The sequence below is a fragment of the Sander vitreus genome, chromosome 12 (genome assembly GCF_031162955.1).
Source record: "Sander vitreus isolate 19-12246 chromosome 12, sanVit1, whole genome shotgun sequence".
Taxonomy (NCBI): Eukaryota; Metazoa; Chordata; class Actinopteri; order Perciformes; family Percidae; genus Sander; species Sander vitreus.
In genome coordinates, this window is record NC_135866.1 from 29,057,357 (window position 1) to 29,070,318 (window position 12,962).

Genomic DNA, 12,962 nt, shown 5'->3' on the forward strand with positions numbered 1-12,962 from the left:
AGAGATGAATGCAATATCCAGGCACTATTTACACATACCTTGTCAGTCTTGACAGAGCTGAAAGAATTAGGTGCAAACCAAAGCCATCAACTCAAAGTATGTGCTAGAATAAAATATTCAGGGTTGAACTTTGTAAAATCCTCCAATTTTAATTATTCAGTTTCAGATTTGGAGTTAATTTAGGATGTATTCCCAAACTTGCCATCTGTATGTTTTGAGTCAAGAAAGGCTTCGTGTCCCCGAGTGACGGCTGCAGCCATCTCCCATCTCTGTATTCGGCCTTTGAATCTCCTCCCTCCTCCTGTTCATCACTCCTGTCTCTTACTCTGGTCTTCCTCCTCCTCTTCCTCCTGAGAATAGACCATCCAATAGGACTTGAGGGAGAAAAGGGAGAATCTAGTAGGCAGGGGATCGAGAGCACTGACCAGAAATGAGGATGCAGAGTTTGCCACTGGCCTTTTAATAGGAACAGCGGATACAGCAGATGCCTCTGGCTAACAAAATGTATACCGAACAGAGCACCGGCAATACAAACAAAATAATACAAAGTACAGAGAGACTTAATAGACATTACATATTACACTTAAACATACTGACGTTCAATCGACATGACACTGTTTACAGTCCATATAGAAAGACGAGAGAACGGAACCCTCACAGGCTAACATCAACTAGCTTCTGCTAGCTTGCTAGCTAAAGCTGCTAGCAAATACATCTAAACACATCATAATAACCACAGTACAGACAACCATAATGGTGATATACTCTTTTACAACATATTAACAGAGATTGGAAATGTTTAAAAATATACCTGTGGGTTGTCAAGAAGTGGATATACAGAAATGATGTCTTTCTCAAGCGCTGGATGTTCATTTCTGAGCGCTCGAGCTACCGTCTCCACAGCAACCCACTACGGCAAAGCAGTGCAACAGCGCCATCTACCGGCATGGAGTAAATTTTTTTTTTTTATTAAACTAAAATATAAGGCCATTTTCTCTACCCATTGCACGTCCTCCAGAGAAAAATATATCTTGAGAAAAATGTACAACACAACATTAACGACGTGTTTATGACTGCAACCGTTACATAGTCTGGTTTAGATGGTTAGAGGGTAGAAATAAACAACCAATATCAACGTATGGTTCGGAGGAATTGTTAATTTATACTCTATCCAGCAGACACAGAGCAACATTAGCATTCATTTGGAGTTGCTTGCTGTTGGAGATGAATGCAAATGAATGGCGAAGCACAATATCTGTCTTTTTAGAGCTAAATGTTCCACTCTGTTCACCAGCTGATCACGGTCTTTGTCTGTGTGCGCTGCATCGAGGAGTGAACCTCTATATGGGCACGCGCTATACAAGGTGAGCTTACACAGGCGCCCGATAAATTAAAGTTTTTATGGAAATGTCAACTTGCTACCGGAACCACTTAGGTGGCGGTTAGGTTCTAGTTCCGTTCCGTTCTCTTGCTGGCTCTGTTGTGGACTCGAAAGGTTCTTCTGCACTGGAGTTAGAGCGTTGTACACACTGTACGAATGTTGCCATCCTCCACTGTATAGGGAGATAAACTGTATATTCCTCATCCCGAGTGATCCTTCCACCTGCAAATATCCCTTGTTAGTTGAAGCTAACACATTATTTAAATATTGATTAGTGCAGCTTTAATCACATAAAAATTCTACGCACATTGGGGCTTTGTGTAATTATTAAGGCCCTGTATACACGTACATGGTTATTTTGAAAAACTGAGACATTTCCCATCGCTTGTGCCCTTCGTTTACACACAACGACGAGAATTCGCCTCTGAAAACGAGTCTTTCTAAAAACCTCCGGCCAAAGTAGATTTTTGGAAAACTTCGTTTGCACGTTTGCATGTAAACTGAGACAAACGGCGGTTTAGGCAGCCGAGGAAGTGAGGAAGAGAGAGGAAGTGATTCTGATTGGCTAACGTGGGCTTGAGCTTCTTGTTACACTGTCACCTACAGGTTTGGCATGCTCTTGACGGCATTGACGGCATGTATACACGGGTACATGTAAACGAACACTATTCTGAAAATTTACAGCTGTGCACGATGTTATTTTTGAAAACGGAGAGGTTGAAATGTCCGTTTATGAAAATAGCCGACCATGTGTAAACGTAGCATAAGAAAGAAGAGGATCCAGCTGAGAGAAAAGATAGTGACGGTGCATATTGAAACAGAAAGAGAAAAATAATCCCAGAAAGGAGAGTCTAATTTAGACATGCTAACTTAGACATGCCAAAGAAAATATAAGGAGAGACAGAGTGGCTGCAGAGTAGCGAGGAGAAGCAATTTGGAGTATTGAAATTACACACCCAGGACAGAAAACACTGTAGGTGAAGCAGACTAGAGCAAAGACATGGAGAGGAGGGGAGGCCGGAGTGATGATGGAGGAATTATTGCAGAGAGAAGACGGGGGATGGGGGAAAGAGAGCCGAGCCGAGCAGTGGCGTCGGTGTGTGGGCGTGACAGATGACTCGCCAGAGAGAATGAGACGTAAAGAGAAAAAGCCGAGGAGAACTCAGCCTTCTGTCACTTCAGGGAGTTTTGCTCGTCTGAAACAGCTCTGCCGCCTCGAATCGCCAGACTCGATTTGACCGTCGATTAATTATGTTGTATAAATACTTCTTCACTGAACGCCGGAGTGATCAATCACGTGTTTTGTTAACTCAGCAGCTCGCCGGGTTGAGAGATTGGAGAGTCGACGGTTAATGGGAGGCAACTGCTGAACACAGTGGAAAGAAACAGGAGAGAAAAAAGTGCAGGTGGTGTTAATCTTGTGCATGTGCACTTTCAGTGCAAAAATAAATGGACCTTAGAAGATGCAATGCCTTTTCACTAAGGTACTCTGTAAAGATTGCTTTTGAAAAGAGTGCAGGTCCTTAAAAGGAGCCTCAGTTGAGTCTATAATCAACGCATTCGCATGAACAACATCGTACAAAAATGTATGTACCAGCCCAGTCTCATGGCAGTTTGTGAAATTGTTACGTTATTGAATCTATTGATTCGTGAACAGGACACGATTATGCCGTTTTTTTCGTGTGGTGATTACAAACCGGAGACCGGGGATCGCGTCCAGCGTGTTGCAGTTCCTTTCCGTGTTATTCTCTTCCTAACCACAACCGTCCCATTGTTGTCGCCGTGTCCTGCGTGTGACGGTACCTTTCCCAGTTCTTCTTTTCCTAACCTCAACCGTCCCGTTGTTGTGGCGTTTCATGTCCCCGTTGTTGCGTGCCACAGAGACCACGGAGTGTGTCCCTGCGCCCGGGGATCGCGTCCCCGTGTGGCAGTCCGTCCCGTTGTTGTCGCCGGCGTGTGGCGTTTAATTTCCCCATTGTGGCATTTCATAGAGCAGCCCAGTGTCATGGCAGTTCGTGAAATGGTCACGTTCGAAAATCGTGACCTGTACACAAATCAATAAATCAAAATAACGTGACTATTTACGAACTGGCGTGAAACCAGGTTGGTATGCACACCAATTTGTATGATATCCTACGAAAATTAGGCAATCGCCGGACAGTCACGTAGCGCCGGCTACAGAGATCCGTGAGCTGTGGGTCGTATCAGCAGCCGTTGGTAGTTGAGTTTAGCCGATCAAAGATCCCAGCCAGGGGCGCCTGGATAGCTCAGTTGGTTGAGCGCCCATATGTGGAGATTTAATCCTCAACGCAGCGGGCCTGGGTTTGACTCCAACTTGCGGCCCTTTGCTGCATGTCATTCTCCCTCTCTCTCCCCTTTCATGTCTTCAGCTGTCCTGTTGAATAAAGGCCTAAATTGCCCAAAAAATAATAAAAAAAAAAAAAGGTCCTTCCTCCCTAAATCACAGAATGAATCATTTGTCAGTGCCTTTCAAAATAAATCATATTAGTTTGTCCTCCAGTGTTAGGTTTTGGTTAGGCAACTAACACGGTGTGCAAAATACCCTGAAATGTACCCCTGGAAAAATGTGCAGAGGTTTTTGTGCAGTGCCACAAAAAGTACAGACACATTTTTGAATGGCACTTTGGTTTTAACAGAAGAATACGATATTTCCAAACAGCAGATCAACCTTGGTTAGGGAACAAGAACTGATTTCACAGTGATTGAGATCAGGGATTTACACGGTGAGAAGATTAGCTTTTTCACAGCTGTGACAATAAAACTGTCTAAAAGGATTGTGAGACTTGATTCCAAAATCCGTACGGGTACATTTGAAAGGTCAACTTCATTAATTTCAAGATGAAATGACAGGAATGAATACTTTGGGGGTTATTGAAAGTTAGATAATCTGTTTAGACATTGGACTCATTGCCTCTTGGTTGTATTTTTTTCTCAGAACTACATAGGTTTTACTTATCTCCTGATTGGCAATTTTTAAGCTGTCTCATCCAGGAATTTAACATTACGCTTCTGTTGGACTCATTTTAGGGCCATTTAAATACACTTTTCACTTAATTTTCAGACACGTTGAGGCGGTAAACTTATGCTTTCCCTCGATACCATTGTCCATATGAAGTGATGCTGGAAGTTTCACAGCTTGCAGATCAGACTTCCTTTTGTGCTTCCCTGACTGCAGTTTGCAGGTTAATTTAAGTTTTTGTGTGACGCCAGAGCATTTTCTCCAGGTTGTCTCGGCCCTGCCCCCGATCTTCAAACACTAAAACCACATGCCCAGCAGCGAGGAAGCGTGCCTTTGGTTGAAAAGCAGCCATTGTCTGCTCAGATGATTGTGAGTCATTGTACTGGAAGCACAAGCCGGGAGTCAAATGATGTGATGTCGCAGAGAGACGTCCATTGTGGGTCGTATAAAGCTGCGGCAAGGAACGGCGGCCCTGGCAGATACCGACTGTTGGACGTTCAGGGGGAGTTTTGCATGAATAGTGGAGTAATTCAGTCAGTGGCGACGAGGTGATTAGCATTTTGAGTGGATTCACCGCCGGCCAGCTCTGTCCCATTCACAGGGCCAATCTGTGAGTAGCCAGCAGACTCTCTCGGCGGTCCGGTTTGTTTGGGAGGAAAAGGTCACGTATCAAGACTATTTAACACATTTGGGATCTATACACGTTCATGGACGAATTGATGATTTTGGTGTCAAGCACATAGCAATAGTTTTAAAAAACGATTTTTACAAATGGCAAATTGGCCATATTATGTTTGTGCTCTGAGACGTACACAATATGTACAAAATGCCACTAGTAGTGAAATACTTGAGTGCTTGATTACCCTGCAACTGGAGATCAGATTTAAGTTCTTTTTTATTGCTCATACCTTTTATTTAATTTGGGGAAAACCCCAAAATGTGGGACTATTGGAGAATGACAATACAATGAAAAATCCTCCAAAAACATTGATACAAACTGTAGCCTATGTAAATTTAACAATTTAATTCCAAAATGTACGGTTTAAGAGAGAAACTTAAACCGGGAAACCAAGGAGGGTGTGTGAGGCTTTTTTTGGGACCGTAAATAAATAGTATTTCCTTGCTGAAATACTGTCACGGCTGGCACGTTTTTTTTTTCTCTCTCCAGTGAATGCAGCAGTATGGAATTTCAGAAGCAGAGTTTAAAATATACACAGCACATTTATTTTCTGGCTTTTCCTACAGTAATGAGCGGAATAGACTGCCAAGTTGTTTTTGGCGGTTTTAAACAAAATACAGACTTTATATTTCAAACAACAAATTGCACCGTTCTTGAGTCTTTGCTCCTAATAAACCTGATTTGCTGTGGTATTGAAGTTCTCTTCCCCATCGAGCAGACAGATGGTGATATCCATGAAAAAATGCTTCAACTGAGGAAGTGAGCCAGGAATCTGCGTGTGTGTGTGTGTGTGTGTGTGTGTGTGTGTGTGTGTGTGTGCTCATATTAAGCCTGCCTTCACACGTTTCTCTCTACCTGCTGAATGAGTGTTTACCTACAGCTCTTAATCACTTTCTGCACAGCATTGTTGAATACACAATTGTAATTGGTCAACTACAGCTATCTACAATCTACCGTTGCTACGGATGTAGTTTTGATCAATTTGAGACGGGGTCCTGAATCACCCTGTTGGGGTCCAATTCACAATGCAGCCTTGGCGTCCCTTCACACGGAGCCCTACAGATCCACGGATTTCAGTCAGTTTACTAAAAAGACAAATGATTTGCTGATGATACAATGTTTTATGTTACACACTATCTACAGCTGTTTCGAAACTGGTGCTAGCTTTGTCCTATTTTTTGATTACTTAAGTATATTTCAGTCAGCCAACCCATATGTAATGGGTGTATTATTATTATTAAAAGGTTCATTCCACCCAAATTACATTAAAAAACATTTTCTCATTTACCCATGGTGTGGGTATCAATTTAGGCGGACAGTTTTATTTTGAGACACTGATTCTGAAAACCTATTTTCTGCTGAATATTTTAATATTGTGAGCAGCTCCAGCAAAACTTATAAAAAATGTGAGGAACCATAAAGAACTGGAGTGCTTCTTGGAACTAGTTGTTGTTGTTCAGGGCAGGAACAAATCCAGTAGGCATTAAGGAAAAACCCAAGGCACTTCTTTTAAGACAAAACGTAAAAATGCCTTTAATACATCGGGCACTTCCTGACTTGAAGTTGTTTTTATAATCTGATTCTATTAAGTGTGCCAGATGTATTAAAAGGCATTTTACATTTTTGTTAAGACGAGTGCCTTAGGTTTTTCCCTTGATGTCACAAAAAAACGTGTTGGAGGCAAACATATCAGAGACCAACGCTGCTAAATGATATTGTTAAATATGTTTAGGAGGGAACATAATTATTTCCTGGATTATATTCACTGGCAAAGTTGTTTTTTTTTCTCCCCACAAGTAGCACCACTACATGGGTAGCATGTCAAAAGTATTAAAATGTATTACTATACCATCTCTGTAAGGTGTGACTTCAATTAATCAATCAATCGAGCTTCAGCAGCCCTTAAAGGAATTTTAACTGTTCATCTTAGACTGTTGTCTCAGTAAAGCCACTTACACATGATAGGCGGCAAAACCGCTTTGCGACGGCTGTTCCATTGATTTCCTACGAATTTGCCGTAGTTGCCCTAGTTGCCGCTGACCTATCGAAAGCGCAACCAATGAGATAACAGCATGCCGTTACCTAGCAACGGGAAATAGCTTCCTTGCTACCCTTGATGACGAATACCTGCGCTGCACTTTGCTCTCTGCGCCCTGCCTAGCGGTGCACAGAGACCAAATCGCTTATCATGTGTAGGTGGCACAGAACAGATATTTTAATTTCCTCTTGCTCTTGGCACATCAGCTGTGAAAGCACTTGTTTGCATTCCTAACTAGAAGTTCTTGATCTGATTGGTGATGTGCCGAGAGTCTCTGCGGTCCAGGATGATGGAATATATGACCAAGTTGTACTCTTGCATTTCTGCAAAGGCTTTGGCATCTTTCTCACAATGAACATAACATATTCAGACTACTGTTACATGTTCTTCTCTGTAGCATTTGAACTCACATTTCTGTTTCCTTTCCTCATGTTTAAATCAACTTAGCTTGCTCTGAAAGAGGAATGCGCCAGGCTGGGAGGCTCTCTATGGAGCACATGCTAGTTTAAGAGAATACATCAAAAAATGGGAGATGTTGCATAAAAGCATGGCTACTCCACATAACTTCAATGAGCTTCATCTTCACAGAAACATTGTACACTGAGAGGCTGTGAGGTGCATTAAACTCATTCATTTTTACCACAATATTTCATTTATTTCTATCTATCAGGAGCTTCCAATGTAATGCAATGTAATTTCTTCTTATTGTACTTTCTTCCTCATAAATGGCTGATTGTTTCTATAATACTAAAGTTCATTTATTTCCCCCTTCTGTTCCAGAGGCCAGAGATCCAAAATGGGAGGCAAGCTCAGCAAAAAGAAGAAGGGATACAACGTAAACGATGACAAGGCCAAAGAAAAGGATGCCACAGCAGAGGGGGCCTCTGCCGAGGAGAGTGAAGCACCGAAGGACAACAAAGACGAGGCCCCGGCTGCCACCGACACTAAGGAGGTAGCAAACGACACGGCGGCCAAGGAGGCGCCTGCCGCAGACGCCGCAGCGCCCAAAGAGGAGGAAAAGAACGCCACTCCCGCCGCAAAGGAGCCCGAGAAGCCTGCCGCCAACGCTGAGCCCAAAACGGAGGCGCCCAAGAGCGCAGAGCCCGCCAAGGCTGAGGAGAAACCAGCTGCCGCTGCGGCCCCGGCCAAAGAATCGGCCCCTGCCACCAAGGAACCCGAAGCTAAAGCCGCGGGACCTGCCCCGGCGGCTGAGAGCAAAGATGAGGCCGACGCCAAAAAGACTGAGGCCCCTGCGGCACCAGCAGCCAAAGCCGAGGCGGCCCCCGCTGCCTCCCCTGACCCCAAGCCCACAGAGGTGGCAGCTCCCGCACCAGCAAAGGAGGCCGCCGCAGCCCCTAGTTCAACACCAGCCGCCGAGCCTCCCGCCAAGGAGGCGAACGCCACAGAGGCGCCAAGCAAGGATCAAACCGTAGCAGTTCAAGATTAATGGACAGCTTCTTTTCGGAAATGAAAAAAAAATTAAAAAAGTACCTAACTCAACGACGATGAAGATTAAAAAAGAAAAAAAATTAAATTAACTAGCCCACCCATATTATGATAACAACAATAATGATAATAATTGTAATGATAATGATTGATTTGATTGATTGAGGAGGACTGGAGCAACCACATGGGGAAGTTTCCCACCGCTGCAGATGATTATTGCCATTATTATTGTTATGTTTTATTCTATTTTTTCTGCTGTAGTATTTGAACTTTGATACGAGTCTGTGTCGGCCATGCGCCTCGCCATTCCACATCCATCATCCCTCTCCTCCTTCACATGTCAAGACGTTGACATCTCAGCTCAGTAGGCCTGCGTTCAAACATTCACCTGCACCCTCGGCTCTGTGGACGGCAGAATATCAACATTTTGGGGGAATGGGATATAGGGAAGGGGGGGGGGAGGGGGGGGTTGAGAAATTACTTTACCAGCTGGACTTCCCATTGAATCTGTCCACTCTTCAGCCCTCCCCCTTCCACTCATCCTCCTCTTCAGAGTATCATGCTCTCCGCCTGGTACCTACAATTTTTCTTAGACGTGAAATTGTGGTTGTGTCCTTTTTTTAAACCTATTCCCCTCCACCTCCACCACCTCACTTTTTTCATTATTGTTGGGTTGTGTTGCTACCCATTTTCCTCTTGGGGTTACACGCCACTTTCTCTGTATGGCAAGACTTAAACGGTTGTTTAAATCTTTTGTGAGAGCGAAGAATGCTCAGGCTTTCTAAGACATTTCGGAGGTTGAAAAAGGCTGGCTTTTGCAGAGCAAAACACATTCTTAGACGTATAAAACAGTCGTAGGAATTTTTCAGATAAACTTCTAGATTTTGTACTGAAACCCTTAGGTATATTGTAAGTGAACTAAGTGGTTTTTTAACATTTGTAATACACTTATGAAGTCTGCAAAAATCTCGCTGAAAAGATCTCCTCAGTGTTCTTAGAAAGTCTGGTAGAAATCTCCGATCCTTCAACTCAAATCTGATGACAAATTTTAACAGAATATGAGATTTTTGTTTTAAAAGAGTTAGTTAGGTTTTGCTTAAGAATACCAAGTTGGTGACGTTTACTGCATCATCGGGAGACGTTAGCTGTTAAGCTCTTTTCTGTGATTGTCTTCAGTTTCTGGACTGTATCGCTGAAAAAAAAAAAAAAATTACTCAAATCCTTCACTTGCTAAAGTAAATGTTCCACAAAGTAGACACACTAAGATACACTGTATAACTCTACAAGTCCTACTTTCTACATTCTACTTAAGTCGAGGATTAGCAGCAAAATATACTTAAGAAGCGAAAGTATATTGTAAAAGTATTCTGATATAGTGGACAGTGATGGAGAGTGTATTTGTAAAGAAAATCACAAAATGAGAGGAAACCCTCAAGATTTTGGAATTCAGTTTTGCGGGTTTGCGATATCGTACGAAAAATGTATGCACACCAATTCGTATGATATCCTACGAAATAGGGCGACCGCCGGCCGATCGCGTGACCCCGGCTACAGAGCTCCGTGAGACGACGTCGTATCAGCGGCAGTTGCTAGTTGAGTTTAGCCGACAAAAGGTGACTGTGAGCCGGGTACAGAGCAATGCGAGCTGCTGGTCGTTTTGGCAGACATTACAGTTAAGTTTAGCCGACAAAAACCGAGCGTCAAGCTGCAACGACAGGTTTCGGCACCAAAACAGTTTGGGTTTAAAACACTCCCGAGGAACGAACACAAGTGTTCTGGGGGAAAGTCTTCATGTTTTCGCCGGTGAACTCTGCTCCCCAGATTAAAAGCGCATTCTTTTTTGTAGCTTTATGTACGAATGGTTCATGAGAACAGCCTGATTATGGCAGTAACATCAGTAAAGCAGTATGTCCTGTGGAGTGAACCTCACCAGTTTGGTATCGAGCAGCTGAAAACATCCAGGTCTGTAAAATCCGTGTAGCTCCGTGACTCTCAGCAGTCTGATCCCCGTCCCGGAGGGTATTTCAGTGAATGATCAGAGTCATCATCAAACCTACTTAATCTACTATGGTCCATGTTCCTGTGGCAGCCGTACGCAACGCTATCATTATGGGATGGAAAAGCCTTGCACATGAAAAGGGAGCTTCTGATTTTGTCATTTTTCACCCCTCATGCATTTTTCCCTTTGCTTTTTTAGAAATATATATTACGTATGTGTACATACATGCAGCGGTGGAAGAAACTTTACTCAAGTAAAAGCAATATTACTCCATTGCAGTTCTGTGTTGTCGCATATGCTTCAGTAAAAAAGTATCAAAAGGTAAAAGTACTGACAGGGAAGGAGAAAGTTAAACTATTGTCATGCTTCAGGATGAGAAGAAAGGAGCTTTTTATACGAGCTAAAAAGGGAAAAGAAGGAAAGATGTATTGTCAGATTGAAAGAAAGGAAAAATAGAAACAAGGCAAGAGGTAACGGAAAAAAAAATGAAGTCAACAAGAAATGAAAGATGTAAAGGGCAAGAAATGTGATATTTCATAATCTTATCTCATAATTAATGGAAACGTTTTGAACATAAATGTTGCGATTTTAAAAACACGTTTTTAACGTTGGTTTGGTTATGTTTAGGTACAAAAACAACTTGGTTAAGTTAAGAAAAAGATTAAGTTCAGACGTTACTTTACTTACAGTTACGTATGTGACGGAAGTTTTTAAAAACAAAACATAGGAGAAAGTCCCTCTAAATTATTGGACTAAATACTTGAGTATAAAAAACTGTCGAGTAAGGTACCAGCACCCTAAAATTGTATTTAACCTGAGTGCTTGAGTAAATGTACTTTCCTAGTTTCCACCTTTGCATATATGTAGGTAGACATGTATATATTTAAATCACCTCAGCCATCCATTTTACAAACTTTTCAGTTTCATCCAACTGACACGCAGCGTTTTCCTCCCAGCACTTGTCAAACTGTAGCAGAAACGAACACTCGAGGAGCGCTGTGTGCCACTTGGTTCAGTTTCTCTTCCTCTCTTGACTCAGTAAATTGCATGTCTGTGGTTGGGTGAACCTGTATTCCTGTCTTTTTGGTCAAGTGAAAAAAAAACAAAAAAAAACTTATTTCTCAGTCTGCATCCATCGCAACTACAGTTGATATTCTCATTCTCATTGTCTCACTACTGCTATATTTCCACGCCACACGTTCATTCAAAACAAAAACAAAAAAAAGATATGGAAAATTGATGCATTCAAAATTATATGTACTTGTATAAATGGTGCAACAGTAATAAAATGTAAGAAATTGACTGAAACTTGAGGATTTTGTGCAAGTCTTTTTGTCATGCACCCACGAGTTAACAAAACAAATACTGCTTTTTATTTAAAGGAGTAGGTGCAATTCTATAGCTTCTCTTTGGTCCAATGAAGACCAAAACTGTGTTAGTCTGTTTCGATACTTTGTGACTTAAAACAACTACAGATGAAATGATTAGTTGATAAATTCAATTTGATTGACAAAAAAAATCAATCCAATTTGATAATCAAGTTGTTTAATGCCTACCATATACTAGAAGACTTTGAAAAGACTAAAGTCTGACACCATCTCACATCTAAAGACAATCATCTCATATCTAACGTTGAAGACTGTCATAATATGTAAAGACTGGGGATCTTGCAGGGTCACACATTGCAACATTAACCAAGCTAGCTAGCTATCGCTAGCGTTAGCTGATAACTTAAGGAAAAGTTTGTAGATTTTCTGTTCTGCTGTACATGCAGATGAATGTCTCCACTACCCCGAGGTCTGTGTTTTATCTGCCGGTAAAACTCCCGTTGGATGACTCGCTTCAGAAACGTTGAAAATCAGCAACTTTCCCCCTTTAGCGCTGTAGCAACCATAAACAACACTGGTTTTAGCCGTTTGCTGCTTCCTGTTTGGCGCTGGAAGGAGCACACCCATTGGTTGTTGACAATGTTTACATGATGTTACTTCACTACCGATAAAACTAACGACAATATCAAACGTTTAAATTTGTCGGAATGTCCAGACGGGAGAAAGACTGTCTGGGACTGAGTTTTATGACCACCTTACACCAAACGATGGAGACGACGGGAGCGCCCTGACTCTAGCAAGACTCTCAGGATTTCAATCAGATATTGGTGTCACGATTGAAGACTGGAGAGGAGGCTTTTTAAAGTGCAAAACGTATGTATTTATTAACCAAACAACACCAAAAATATACTCAAACAAAATATAAAAAAGTAATTCAAACAAAGGCAAAATAACCTCAAACAAACCAACCAGCAACTTCTCAGCAAGCTGCCCATTCCTTCCCTCAACCCCCTTCTCCTCAAGCCCTTTTAACCCAGCCTCACCCAATTGGCACCTACCACCTGTACAGGTGGGTAGAGGGTGAGCCAAACTGAAGAAAAAACTAAAAACA

At 42.2% G+C, this 12,962-nt stretch overlaps 1 protein-coding gene across 6 annotated transcripts in view; it reads left to right on the top strand.

Moving 5' to 3' along the window:
* basp1 (brain abundant, membrane attached signal protein 1) overlaps window positions 1-11,836 on the top strand; it is a 61,228-nt gene extending 49,392 nt beyond the window's left edge. For 3 of the 6 annotated variants that reach the window (XM_078265083.1, XM_078265085.1, XM_078265088.1), the window contains exon 2: window positions 7,859-11,836. In XM_078265083.1, the coding sequence (XP_078121209.1) occupies window positions 7,875-8,525 (651 nt within the window). In that variant the 5' untranslated portion in view covers window positions 7,859-7,874 and the 3' untranslated portion in view covers window positions 8,526-11,836. Of the gene's footprint in view, window positions 1-4,741; window positions 5,023-7,858 lie in introns of those variants that run through there. The other 3 variants (XM_078265084.1, XM_078265086.1, XM_078265087.1) reach the window with 3 other exon arrangements.
* The last annotated feature ends 1,126 nt before the right edge of the window (window positions 11,837-12,962 follow it).